The sequence below is a fragment of the Entelurus aequoreus genome, linkage group LG06, assembly GCF_033978785.1.
Source record: "Entelurus aequoreus isolate RoL-2023_Sb linkage group LG06, RoL_Eaeq_v1.1, whole genome shotgun sequence".
NCBI lineage: Eukaryota > Metazoa > Chordata > Actinopteri > Syngnathiformes > Syngnathidae > Entelurus > Entelurus aequoreus.
This window is the reverse complement of record NC_084736.1, coordinates 80605961-80620863: the sequence shown is the minus strand read 5'-3', so window position 1 is coordinate 80620863 and position 14903 is coordinate 80605961. Positions and strand designations below refer to the sequence as shown.

General features: G+C 36.2%; 1 protein-coding gene across 1 annotated transcript in view; it reads left to right on the top strand.

Annotated features, from left to right (window-relative positions):
* Positions 1 to 981: 981 nt before the first annotated feature.
* LOC133652657 (thioredoxin reductase 2, mitochondrial-like) overlaps positions 982 to 14903 on the top strand; it is a 69788-nt gene continuing 55866 nt past the window's right edge. Inside the window, exons 1-8 of the mRNA XM_062051641.1 lie at positions 982 to 1104; positions 4547 to 4612; positions 4700 to 4756; positions 8846 to 8990; positions 9368 to 9442; positions 11384 to 11462; positions 11745 to 11807; positions 14646 to 14716. Coding sequence (XP_061907625.1) covers positions 1029 to 1104; positions 4547 to 4612; positions 4700 to 4756; positions 8846 to 8990; positions 9368 to 9442; positions 11384 to 11462; positions 11745 to 11807; positions 14646 to 14716 — 632 coding nt within the window. The 5' untranslated portion in view covers positions 982 to 1028. The remainder of the gene's footprint in view (positions 1105 to 4546; positions 4613 to 4699; positions 4757 to 8845; positions 8991 to 9367; positions 9443 to 11383; positions 11463 to 11744; positions 11808 to 14645; positions 14717 to 14903) is intronic.

The window sequence follows — 14903 nt, the reverse complement described above, 5'->3', positions numbered from 1 at the left end:
TAATATATATATGTAGAGCGATACATATATGTGTATATATACATATATGTATATATTATATTTTTATAAAAAAGACAATATATATATACATATATATGTGTGTGTGTGTGTTTGTTAATATATATAGAGCGAGATATACATATATGTATGTATATATATTATATTTATAGAAGCGACAATATATATATATACTGTATGTGTGTGTATATATATGTATATGTACATGTATATATCTGTATATGTATATATTAATAAACACACACACATATATATATATATACATATATATGTATATGTGTGTGTGTGTGTGTTTTTATTAATATATATATATAGAGAGATACATACTGTATATGTGTATATATACATATATGTATATATTATATATTTATAAAAGCGACAATATATATATATATATATATATATATATATATATATATATATATATATATATATATATATATATATACATATATATATATATATATATATATATATATATATATATATATATATATATGTGTGTGTTTTAAATATATATATAGAGAGATATACATATATGTATATATATACAGTATATACAGGTATTTTATATTTAAAAAAGCGACAATATATATATATATATATATATATATATATATATATATATATATATATATATATATATATATATATATATATATATATATATATATATATATATATATATATATATATATATATATATATATATATATATATATATAACTATACTAGCAATTACAGTTTCTGTTGAGAAGAATTATAGTCTTTGGACAAATGTACAAATGTTGTGCAAATTACAATAATTGTGTATATCCTAAACTTTGTATAAGGTATACGTGGTTTATTATTATTAGTGCAATGTATATGTATATGAGTTGAAGAGTTTTAATGAGTGAATATTTTATTTGGGTAAGCCGGGACTTACGGCGGAAACGACCATTTTTCCTGTCAGGCATTTATTCGAACACCGCAGCGACAGTTGGGGTCCTTCGTTTCATAACAACAACATGGCGGTCCTCTGCAGAGTCAAACACCGATGGAAGTCATTCAGTTGCTGTCGTCTGATGACCACAACCTTGTCAGGTAACTGCAGCTTGTGCCGCTCAAACTAAGAGAAAACATGAGATTTGTTTAAAGTTGACGGTACTTTTGTGTCCGAAGAAGGCATTTATTTAAACCACGCGACGCGGGAGTTACCTCTTTAAACTAAAACTCTGACGTTTTTAACTATCTATGTTTATTACTGGTACTTATGTGTTCATAAAGTCTCCTCCAAACAAAACATTTAAAGTAGGTAGGTCCATAGACATCTTATAAGTAGACGCAGCATTGGCTGCTGTGACGCGAGAAATTTGGCCGCCATCTTGAAGTGGTGATGACGAGCCGGCGAGCAGCCTAAACTGACAGTTGACAGGTAGAAAACAAAGATGCTAAACTGACAGTTGAAAGGTAGAAAACAAAGATGCTAAACTGACAGTTGACAGGTAGAAAACAAAGATGCTAAACTGACAGTTGACAGGTAGAAAACAAAGATGCTAAACTGACAGTTGACAGGTAGAAAACAAAGATGCTAAACTGACAGTTGACAGGTAGAAAACAAAGATGCTAAACTGACAGTTGACAGGTAGAAAACAAAGATGCTAAACTGACAGTTGACAGGTAGAAAACAAAAATCCTAAACTGACAGATGACAGGTAGAAAACAAAGATGCTAAACTGACAGTTGACAGGTAGAAAACAAAAATCCTAAACTGACAGATGACAGGTAGAAAACAAAGATGCTAAACTGACAGTTGACAGGTAGAAAACAGAGATGCTAAACTGACAGATGACAGGTAGAAAACAAAGATGCTAAACTGACAGTTGACAGGTAGAAAACAGAGACGGTAAACTGACAGTTGACAGGTAGAAAACAAAGATGCTAAACTGACAGTTGACAGGTAGAAAACAAAGATGCTAAACTGACAGTTGACAGGTAGAAAACAAAGATGCTAAACTGACAGTTGACAGGTAGAAAACAAAGATGCTAAACTGACAGTTGACAGGTAGAAAACAAAAATCCTAAACTGACAGATGACAGGTAGAAAACAAAGATGCTAAACCGACAGTTGACAGGTAGAAAACAAAGATGCTAAACTGACAGTTGACAGGAACGCTAAGATGGGAAAAAGGTCAATGCTAGGGGAGGATGAGTAAAAAATACAATCTAGACTGTGCTCCTAAGGTCTGGAGTGGGGAAAAAGCTCCAGAGCAAAGCACATGTACATATTACAACATACATCTCGAGACTTGCAACAGAGGGGAGGGAGTGGGGGGCCAAGGTGGCAGGGTGCAGCTCTTCAGGCGCTACCCAGCCGTCCATCACCCCCAAGGGATTTGCGTCAAGGGCATTGAATGAGGCGGTGGGGTATGTGTGTGTGACGTATATTTTTTGTGGATGCGTGTGTGTGTGTGTGTGTCTCTATACCGCGGCCTTGGTGTGGTGCAGTCGCTAGTCAGTCCAAAGTCAACAACAACTGGTGTGTGTCCATGAGCGACAAGAAGGGAGTTTGTTGTGTCTTCGCCGCACTGTCCTTCGGAAGAGTCTCGAATCCAGGGAAAAAAATCCAAGTTAGATTGTTTTGTATGCGAGTGAAAATAAAATTTGCTTTTCACTCTAAATTGACTATGACAGGTCCTCAAAATTCATCCTGCGGGGGCAGACAGTCCGATGTCATCCAAATCACAAGAGTGTCCACAGTTCTTCCCGCGTCCTCCAGTCATTTGTGGCAGCTTTGGGGTACTTTGAAGACTGCCGGCAACTTCCAAGTTGTCGACCAACCAGAGCAACGCTTACTCCAGTCAGCAGATGTCCTGTTGTCATAATTCCGAATAGGTGGATATCTTCACGTCCTCGACTTGAAGGGTCGCCAGGCACGCGGCACTCCTTCTCCCGAGAGTCCGTCCTGTGTCCGGCCACAACCGCTCCGTCAAGACAAGCAAGGCCCCCCAAACCCAAGATCTTGTCAATTTCGTTGAGGCCAGTCAAATAGTTCCAATGTTTAGATTTGGAGAGCAGAACAAAAATACATAAATTAGAAACAAACCATTTAATTGAAATGCTAACGTAATCCTTTAAAGGCCTACTGAAATGAATTTTTTTTATTTAAACGGGAATAGCAGATCCATTCTATGTGTCATACTTGATCATTTTGCGATATTGCCATATTTTTGCTGAAAGGATTTAGTATAGAACAACGTCGATAAAGTTCGCAACTTTTGGTCTCTGTTAAAAAAAAACCTTGCCCCTACCGGAAGTAGCGTGACGTAGTCAGTTGTTCACTCCCTCATATTATCCTATTGTTTTCAACGCAGCTAGAGCGATTCGGACCATTACCCCATTAATTTGAGCGAGGATGAAAGATTTGTGGACGAGGAACGTTAGAGTGACGGACTAGAATGCAGTGAAATACATATTTTTTTTCGCTCTTACCGTAACTTATGTACAAGCTGACTCATTGGATTCCACACTTTGTCCTTTTTCTATTGTGGATCACAGATTTGTATTTTTAACCACCTCGGATACTATATCCTCTTGAAAATGAGAGTCGAGAACGCGAAATGGACATTCAGTGCCTTTTATCTCCACGACAATACATCGGCGAAACGCTTTAGCTACGAGCTAACGTGATAGCATCGTGCTTTAACTGCATATAGAAACAAAAAAAATAAACCCCTGACTGGAAGGATGGATAGAAAATCAACAATACTATTAAACCGTGGACATGTAAATACACGGTTAATGCTTTCCAGGCTGGCGAAGGTTAACAATGCTGTGCTAACGACGCCATTGAAGCTAACTTAGCAACCGGACCGCACAGAGCTATGCTAAAAACATTAGCTCTCCACCTACGCCAGCCAGCCCTCATCTGCTCATCAACACCCGTGCTCACCTGCGTTCCAGCGATCGGCGGAAGGACGAAGGACTTCACCCGATGCGTTTGGCGGCCCGGAGACGTAGGAAGTCAAGGTGAGGTCGCCGGCTAGCGCGTCTGCTCTCCAACAAAGTCCTCCTGGTTGTGTTGCTGTAGTCCGCTGCTAATACACCGATCCCACCTACAACTATCTTCTTTGCAGCCTTCATTGTTCATTAAACAAATTGCAAAAGATGTCCAGAATACTGTGGAATTATGAAATGAAAACAGAGCTTTTTGTATAGGATTCTACGGGGTACCATAACTTCCGTTAAACTGACTTTGTCACGCGCATACGTCATCATACCGCGACGTTTCTGCCGGATATTTCCTGGGAAATTTTAAATGTCACTTTATAAGTTAACCCGGCCGTATTGGCATGTGTTGCAATGTTAAGATTTCATCATTGATATATAAACTATCAGACTGCGGGGTCGGTAGTAGTGGCTTTCAGTAGGCCTTTAATCTTAACTGTCTTTTAAATAGCTTTCTCTTGTACAGTAAAAGACATTAAACATGCTGCTAATATCCTGCTGTTTTGTATTGACTTAATTATCCAACGTGTTCATGCAGGGAAGTATGAGTACGATGTGGTGGTCATTGGAGGCGGTTCAGGAGGGCTTGCCTGTTCCAAGGAAGGTGAGAACTGTAAAAACAATAAAAAAGATACCATACTGCACATGAGCTTCTGACAAATAACATGATATCGTGTGCTGTTTACAACAGCTGCTCAACTCGGACTCAGCGTTGCTGTTCTGGATTATGTGGAGCCCTCTGTTAAAGGTGAACACAACATACTAATTACTTAGTAACACTCAAAAAGTTAGTAGTAATGCATGTTGTTCGCGTTTTGACTTCTTCTTGGATGCATGGATGAAGATTCCAATCGTATTCAGGACACATGTGGCCTGAATCTGATGCCAAAAGATCAGATTTGAAGCACTTTGGAGCATTTAGACTGGCAAAAAATAACAGATCTGTGTCAACAGAGGGCAAAAAAATCTGATTTGGTGTGCATGTAAACTGAGCCTAAAATACTGTTTTAAAAAAATTAAAAAAAATAAAAAATAAATTAAAAAAACATAAATAAATGAAATAAATAAAATCAAACAGGTGTAATATTAAGATAATTTTTTTTTCTTTAAAGCTGTCATTGCTCAAAAAGTAATAATGAATCAAAACTACTGTATTTTCGGAGTATAAGTCGCTCCGGAGTATAAGTCGCACTGGCCGAAAATGTATAATAAAGAAGGAAAAAAACATATATAAGTCGGACTTGAGTATAAGTCGCATTTTTTGGGGAAATGTATTTGATAAAAGCCAACACCAAGAATAGACATTTGAAAGGCAATTTAAAATAAATAAAGAATAGTGACCAAAAGGCTGAATAAGTGTACGTTATATGAGGCATAAATAACCAACTGAGAACGTGCCTGGTATGTTAACGTAACATATTATGGTAAGAGTCATTCAAATAACTATAACATATAGAACATGCTATACGTTTACCAAACAATCTGTCACTCCTAATCGCTAAATCCCATGAAATCTTATACGTCTAGTCTCTTATGTGAATGAGATCAATAATATTATTTGATATTTTAAGGTAATGTGTTAATAATTTCACACATAAGTCGCTCCTGAGTATAAGTCGCACCCCCGGCCAAACTATGAAAAAAACGGCGACTTATAGTCCGAAAAATACGGTAATATTAAGAGAAAATGTTGCATTGTTGCCTCGAATAATACAAAGCTGCAATGCTAACTGTTTTTTTCTTTAAAGCTGTCATTGCTCAAAAAGTAATAATGAATCAAAACTAATCTTTTTATGTATTATTATAATTCACATCAAATATTCCACTATAAAATATTTTTTGGGGAAAATATATAGCATATTTTGTGTGTTTTCTGTATAAAAACAAAGTTTCCCTGGGCAAAAAGAGCATAAAAACGACAACACAAAAACAATCCACTTAAAACATAATTAAAAACGTCCATCCATCCATTTTCTACCGCTTGTCCCTTTTTGGGGTCGCGGGGGGTGCTGGAGCTTATCTCTCAGCTGCATTCGGGCGGAAGGCGGGGTACACCCTGGACAAGTCGCCACCTCATCGCAGTAATTAAAAACGTATAATCCACAAATAGATCTGAAGTTGATTCAGAGAAAGTAAAAAAAAGACCTACCGTATTTTTAGCGGCCCTTTTGGACCCCCGAGAATTTTAGTGGGATTTTTTTTTTAAACTGTCATTGCTCCAAAAATAATAATGCATTAGAATCAATGGTGTTTTGAAATACTGACTTATTTAAGGCACCTATTACGTCACATCAAATATTCCACTTTGAAATGTGTTTATGGAGAAAATATTGCATATTATGTGTTTTTCCATAAAACATAAATAAATAAATAAAAAACTTTATATTGACAGACCTAAAGTTGATCTAGAGCAGTGGTTCTTAACCTTGTTGGAGGTACCGAACCCCACCAGTTTCATATGCGCATTCACCGAACCCTCCTTATTTTTTCAAATTCAAGACAAAGTTATTATATGTTTTTGGTAACGCTTTAGTATGGAGAACATATTCTAAGTAACAAAGACTTAATTTAGAGTTTTTCGGACACTAGGGAAACATTCTAAGTAAGAAAGACTTCATTTAGAGTTATTTGGACACTCGGGGAACATATTCTAAGTACGGTAACAAAGACTAAATTTAGAGTTATTTGGACACTAGGGGAACATATTCTAAGTAACAAAGACTTCATTTACAGTTATTTGGACACTAGGGGAACATATTCTAAGTAACAAAGACTTAATTTAGAGTTATTTGGACACTAGGGGAACATATTCTAAGTAACAAAGACTTAATTTAGAGTTATTTGGACACTAGGGGAACATATTCTAAGTAACAAAGACTTAATTTAGAGTTATTTGGACACCAGGGGAACATATTCTAAGTAACAAAGACTTAATTTAGAGTTTTTCGGACACTAGGGAAACATTCTAAGTAAGAAATACTTCATTTAGAGTTATTTGGACACTCGGGGAACATATTCTAAGTAACAAAGACTTCATTTAGAGTTATTTGGACACTAGGGGAACATATTCTAAGTAACAAAGACTTCATTTAGAGTTATTTGGACACTAGGGGAACATATTCTAAGTAACAAAGACTTAATTTAGAGTTATTTGGACACTAGGGGAACATATTCTAAGTAACAAAGACTTAATTTAGAGTTATTTGGACACTAGGGGAACATATTCTAAGTAAGAAAGACTTAATTTAGAGTTTTTCGGACACTAGGGGAACATATTCTAAGTAAGAAAGACTTAATTTAGAGTTATTTGGACACTCGGGGAACATATTCTAAGTAACAAAGACTTCCTTTAGAGTTATTTGGACACTTGGGGAACATATTTTAAGTAACAAAGACTTAATTTAGAGTTATTTGGACACTCGGGGAACATATTCTAAGTAATAAATACTTAATTTAGAGTTATTTGGACACTAGGGGAACATATTCTAAGTAACAAATACTTAATTTGGAGTTAATTGGACACTAGGGGAACATATTCTAAGTAATAAATACTTAATTTAGAGTTATTTGGACACCAGGGGAACATATTCTAAGTAACAAAGACTTAATTTAGAGTTATTTGGACACTTGGGGAACATATTCTAAGTAACAAATACTTAATTTGGAGTTAATTGGACACGAGGGGAACATATTCTAAGTAATAAATACTTAATTTAGAGTTATTTGGACACTTGGGGAACATATTTTAAGTAACAAAGACTAAATTTAGAGTTATTTGGACACTAGGGGAACATATTCTAAGTAACAAAGACTTCCTTTGGAGTTATTTGGACACTCGGGGAACATATTCTAAGTAACAAAGACTAAATTTAGAGTTATTTGGACACTAGGAGAACATATTCTACTAAGTAACAAAGACTTAATTTAGAGTTATTTGGACACTGTGGGAACATATTCTACTAAGTAACAAAGACTTTATTTGGACACTCGGGGAACATATTCTACTAACTAACAAAGACTTAATTTAGAGTTATTCGGACACTTGGGGAACATATTCTAAGTAACAAAGACTACATTTAGAGTTATTTGGACACTAGGGGAACATATTCTAAGTAACTAAGACTTAATTTAGAGTTATTTGGTTTGGGTTAGGGTTAGGGCCAGGGTTAGAGGGTTAGGGTTATAATAAGGCCATGCTGAATAAGGCATTAATAAGTACTTAATAATGACTAGTTAAGAGCCAATATGTTACTAATTTGCATGTTAATAAGCAACTAATTAATGGTGAATATGTTCCCCATACTAAAGTGTTACCATGTTTTTTTACTGGTTCACAAAATGAAGCGTGCATGAACATCACCTTGTTCAAACAACAAAACCAACACAGTGCATAAACTCACAACAAATTACACACCTGCAAATCAGTCTGACTTCTGCTGTTGCCGTATCCGTAATACGCCGATAGAGAGAAGTTTTTATTTACACGATGAGTCGGGTGTGTCTTGACCTCCGCCGAACCCCTGAGGCCGACTCAACGAACCCCTAGGGTTCGATCGAACCCAGGTTAAGAACCACTGATCTAGAGATTGAAGCGTTAAAACATGAATATATGGCTTTTTGAAAATATTTTTTATGACTGAGACCCTTCTGGTTCCCTGGGACCCAACTTGAGGGGAGCCCTTAAAGTTTAAAAAAAAAAATGAAAATGATCTTGAAAATGAAGAATATCTAAATGACCCACACATACTTTGATTTTTCTGTTTGTGGCCTTAAATGGAAACAAGTTTGGACACCCACGCTGCACTGTAATGGAAATGTACACGTCTGCATCCTCCAGGCACCAAGTGGGGGCTCGGTGGCACGTGTGTTAATGTTGGCTGCATACCGAAGAAGCTCATGCACCAGGCGGCTCTGCTTGGCACCGCAGTCAAAGATGCCAAGAAGTATGGTTGGCAGATCTCAGGACCAATTTCACATGACTGGTAAGGTTTGGAGAGGGAAACTTGTGCGGCAAAGCAGACCATAATTAACTTAGCAGCACCATCTAGTGGTATTTTTTCAGAAGTACACATAAATTCAAGTTAGTCCTTGCATTGCATGCATTGCCCTTTCTACCATCCTGTAATAGATGCATGTGAGTAGGGAGATTTGAATTTGACATACTAAATACACCATAAGTTCATCTTACAGAGCAAGAGTCTTTATTTCAATTTCAATTTGCTTTCCTGTTTTTTATTTGGCTATTGTTCACCCAATCCTGTGAACCAACACTTATTGTTTGTTGACAACACAGCAGATTTTGTTTTATTCGGTGATGTTTCAGTGTGGTCTTTTTTGTAACCTTCTCATGTTCTCGCAGGGTTACCATGGCGGAGGCAATTCAGAACCACGTCAGATCTCTAAACTGGGGTCACCGGGTCCAGCTCCAGGACAAGTCAGTGCAATACAATATCCCAACCACATTGTTTGTTCTATAGTATTTGAATTCTAACACAATTTTATTTTCATCTGCAATATCGCGGACATGTTAAACTCTGTCTTTGGTATGACTCGGCCGGCATTTGTACTCACAACCTACCGATCTCAGGGCGGACACTCTAACCACTAGGCCACTGAGTCTCAAATGTTTCTCTTTTTTGATCCGTTTAGCTTGACCGCTAATAACAATACAATTGCTTGGCAGCAAGAGATGACGCATAGAGGCTGTGAAATACGTTTAGATCGAATATATTAAAATATGTTTTATTTTCATATGACAAGATCCCAGAACTCTCCAAAATAACAACTGTTCAAATAAAGTAACTAAATAAAATAAAATGTAATAAATTAAGTAGCCATTATTTGTTGACATTTTGTTTCAAAGCCAAGGGGAGCCACGGCGTAGGCATGAAAGACCCCTGGCCTAGTTGAGTTTGCGTTTATTTCGAACATGCAAGCATACAACATGACATCACAATTTCCAGTTTCTCTTTTCAACATGTTCGAAAAGGAGTAGGAAGAAGCAGAGCTTATTTAATCCTACCCCTTTTCTTTTACATAACAGTTGCTAAACTTTTTTGTTCACTTCCTGTTCTCAATTTATTCACAATGTACTCCATAAGTAATCACAATAAAAATAAATGGATAAATAATAATTGGTGAAGTAAGTTACATTTCATATGATGAGATAAGTAAGATTATTTTGAGAGTGAAAGAATGGATGAATTAAATAAATTCAGAATGTTTATCATGGTTCTTCTTCTTTGTACTTTGTAAACACTTTAAGTTTGAAGAGCTTCTTGAAGTGGATCATATTAGTACATTGTTTGATTGCTTTGCTTAATCCATTCCATCATTTAATTCCACATACTGATATACTGAAGGTCTTAAGTGTTGTACGTGCGTACAAATGTTTTAAATTACATTTTTCTCTAAGATTATATTTCTCCTCTTTTTTTGAGAAGAATTGTTGTATATTCTTGGGTAGCAGGTTATAGTTTGCTTTGTGTATAATTTTAGCTGTTTGCAAATTCACTATGTCGTGGAATTTCAGTATTTTTGATTCAATAAATAAAGGGTTTGTGTGTTCTCTACATCCAACATGATGTATTATTCTAACTGATCTTTTTTGTAACACCGTTAATGAATGAAGTGTACTTTTGTAATTATTTCCCCATATTTCTACACAGTAACTCAGATATGGTAACACTAGTGAGCAGTAGAGAATATGAAGGGATTTTTGGTCTAGAACATGTTTTGCTTTATTCATTATTGACGTGTTTCTTGCTACTTTATGTTGTATATTTTTTACGTGAGATTTCCAGTTCAATTTATCATCAATCATTATACCTAGAAATTTGGTTTCATTTACTCTTTCAATTTCTATTCCTTCTATTTGTATTTGTGTTTGACTTTCTCTTCTACTGTTACCAAATAGCATTATTTTAGTTTTACTGAGATTCAACGATAGTCTGTTTTTGTCAAACCATCTTTTTAATTTGTTAATTTCTTCTGTTATTATTTGTATTATCTCCTGTGTGTTCTCTCCTGAACAAAACGCTGTTGTATCATCCGCAAATAGTACTAACTTTAAATCTTTTGTAACTTTACAAATGTCATTTATACAGAGATTGAATAATTTAGGTCCTAGTATTGATCCCTGAGGTACACCACAAGATATATTTAGCATTGTAGACGTGTGTTCGCCTAGCTTCACGTATTGTTTCCTGTTCGTTAGATAACTTCTTATCCAGTTTAAGACTAACCCTCTGATGCCATATCGTTCTAGTTTTTTGATTAAAATATTGTGATTAATAGTGTCAAATGCTAGTGGGAGAACAGCCGTAGTTTACCCGCTGCCAATCTAGCTTTAAGGCTTCTTGTGTTTCTTTTGCAGGAAAGTGAAGTATCTGAACATGAAAGGGATCCTGGTAGATGAACACACTGTCAAAGGACTCACGAAAGCCGGGAAGGAGGTTGGTAGTTAGCACTCAGATATACATTGATTTCCAAATTAAGTTGAATAACATTTAAACATTGTAAAAAGTATCATTGAATAAAATAGAATAGAATGGTTTATCGTCATCAAACATGAGAGCATGACGAAAATACTGCGTATGAAGAAACTAACATTGGCCCTAAATGGTTAGAGTGAAAACACTTTGGAGACCACTTGCCTTCTTCATCTGACATTTCCTTGTTTTTCCAAGGATATGAACAATGACCGCTACTTCACATCCTTCTCTCTTTTCATGCAGATGACCCTGACTGCCAAGAACATTGTGATTGCGACAGGTGGACGACCCAAACTCCCGACGAATGTTAGTGTCATTGTTTGTATCAGTCACTCACAGGATGTCTTTCTTTGTCGGCGCCAAGCTCGCTTGTCTTATACAAACAAGGGCAAACCAGTGAAATGTACATTTTCAGCTTGGAATCTCACTTTTTACGATATGCGATACATGACTCACAATCATGATACTATTTTGATATTGCGACTATCGATAAACAGGTCTTAATCCGGTGACAGACAACGTGACTCTGAGTGTTTTTTGTGCTGCACGGGTATTCGATTTTCTTGAGATGCTTCTTATATACTGCAAAGTTCTTACACTGCAAAACGTCAGTGTTCAAAAACAAGAAAAAATAAAAATAGGGGTATTTTTTAACTAAGCAAAATTATCTGCCAATAGAATAAGAAAATTTGGCTTGTCAAGACTTTCCAAAACAAGTACAATTAAAGCTAGAAGCAGCAACTTTGAGGGCTCATAAAATCCAAACCGGAGCAGTAATCAAAACTCTTTCATCAACTTTTCATCAGAAGGGTTCAATCTCTCTCCTGTGCTAATTTGAAGCTGACACGACAAACGCGCTCAGAGGAGATAATGTTTGAAAAAAGGTAACTGTTTTTACTCAGCTTTTATAATAAATGATAAATGGGTTATACTTGTAAAGCGCTTTTCTACCTTCAAGGTACTCAAAGCGCTTTGACAGTATTTCCACATTCACCCATTGACACACACATTCACACACTGATGGCGGGAGCTGCCATGCAAGGCGCTAACCAGCAGCCATCAGGAGCAAGGGTGAAGTGTCTTGCCCAAGGACACAACGGACGTGACTAGGATGGTAGAAGGTGGGGATTGAACCCCAGTAACCAGCAACACTCCGATTGCTGGCACGGCTACTCTACCAACTTTTGTTTTGAAGGGGGAATTGCAAACTTCCTGTTGATTTTTGCTGGGGATTGTCAGTGTATGAAATCTAGGTCTAAGTGAGACCTACATAGAGGTTTTTGTTTCATGTCTCTACGACATTCCTACTGGGAGTTACAGGCAGTTTTGTCTGTGTTTTCTTCGTAGGGGGCGCTAGAGCGCAATTTTGAGTTTTGGGGTTTGGTTTTTTGATTAGATCGCAATTTTCGCCAGTCCTGATGTGTGTGTCCAATTTGGTGAGTTTTGAAGCATGTTAAGGGGGTCAAATTACAGCTCAAAGAGGCAGCGGTATGATAATAAAACGCTAGAAATTCAATAGGGTCCTCTGTCCCAAAGAGACTCAGTCCCTAATTAGCTAACCTCAATGAACCCAAAAATACCTTAAAATAAGTATATTCTCACTAATAACAACTGTACTACTATATGAGTATGTATTTTCTATTGTTTCATTGAAAATAAAACAGCAAAGTCTATTTGGCTGTCATCTGTTTTAATTATGAGACACAATTGTGTGAAAGTCATGATTTTTTTTTCATGCTTGAAATAAGAAATTATTACTTTAAAAAAGTAGTTTTATACTTGTGAGTGTTGATGACACAGCTTTGCAACAGTTGATATTCTAGTTTCAAGCATGTTTTACTCAATATAGGTCATCAAATCTCAGCAACAAGCTGTAATATCTTACTGAGATCATTTAGGACCAAAACACGTAAAACAAGTAAAACACTCTAACATAAAATCTGCTTAGTGAGAAGAGTTATCTTATCAGACAGAAAATAAGCAAATATCACCCTTATTTGAGATATTTCATCTTACTTAGATTTCAGTTTTTGCAGTGTACTTACTAAATTTTTAAAGTAATAATTTCTTATTTCAAGAAATGACTTTGACACAATTGTGTCTCATATTAAAACAGATGACAGCCAAATGGACTTTGCTGTTTTATTTTCAATGAAACAATAGAAAATACGTACTCATATAGTAGTGCACTTGTTATTAGTGAGAATATACTTATTTTAAGGTATTTTTGGGTTCATTGAGGTTAGCTAATTTTACTTGTTTTGGAAAGTCTTGACAAGCCAAATTTTCTTGTTCTATTGGCAGATAATTTTGCTTAGTTCAAATAAAATACCCCTAATTTTTGTTTTGTTTTTTCTTGTTTTTGAACACTGACTTTTTGCAGTGTATTCAGGCCCCTCTTAATAATCTTAAACAAAACAAAAACACTCATTTAATCGAGTGACTTTTTCTGGTTTTATTTCACATTTTGGAGACTCTGATATGAAAGAATATACAGTGCTTCAAATATTGCGAATTCACCATACAGCAGTTTTTTAAAAAAAATGTATTCTACAATTTTTTAAACTTGAATTACATTTTTTCAAACATAAACATGGTTAAATAAACCATAATGTTCAATACTACCTGTGGGGGGAGAGTGTGATCAGCACACCTGCAGGAGCAAAGGTCACCACCTCTGTCCATGGTGCTGAAGACAGGGCACCATCAGACGGGGGCGTGGCAGTGCTGACGGCGAGACACAGCTGGCAGGAGATTAGATTTCCCAGGTGGTACGAGTTGTCTAATCACCTGTTGTCTTTAACAGTAACGGTCACAGCAAAAGGAGGAGGATTGGTGAGACTGAAAAGTCTGGCGAAAACTTTGCATAAAAACATACGATCATTAAAAAGCTTGTTAACCCTGCAACATATTTTGTAATATATTTTGCTGCTTTCACTTTTTAGCTCTCAACAATGTCCATAAAAAATGGCCATTTATGCAAATGATACTATGATGTCATCGCGCCACCTCTAGCCACCCCCTGAAACACTGATGTCCCATTATTATTTAGAAGCGTTCTATAAAGTACATGCACAGGAGCAAACGATTTCCTGTTTGACTGATTCGCTTGATTCCGTTCACGTCTGGAACTTTGTGTTCTAGATCCCTGGAGCCATGGAACACGGCATCACCAGCGATGACATATTCTGGCTGAAAGAATCACCTGGAAAAACGTAAGCATGGCCTGCATACATCTTTAAAGACAGCATAATTATAATAGGAATGAAGAGATATCGTTTAGCTTTTCATTGGAAACATGTAGTTTTGAAGATGTCTGCTACCGATGGCGTCACCTCAGTTGTTGACATGCCACATCCCGCTGTCACGCACTGTTAGCGTGCATCAGTGACAGTTCTCCTT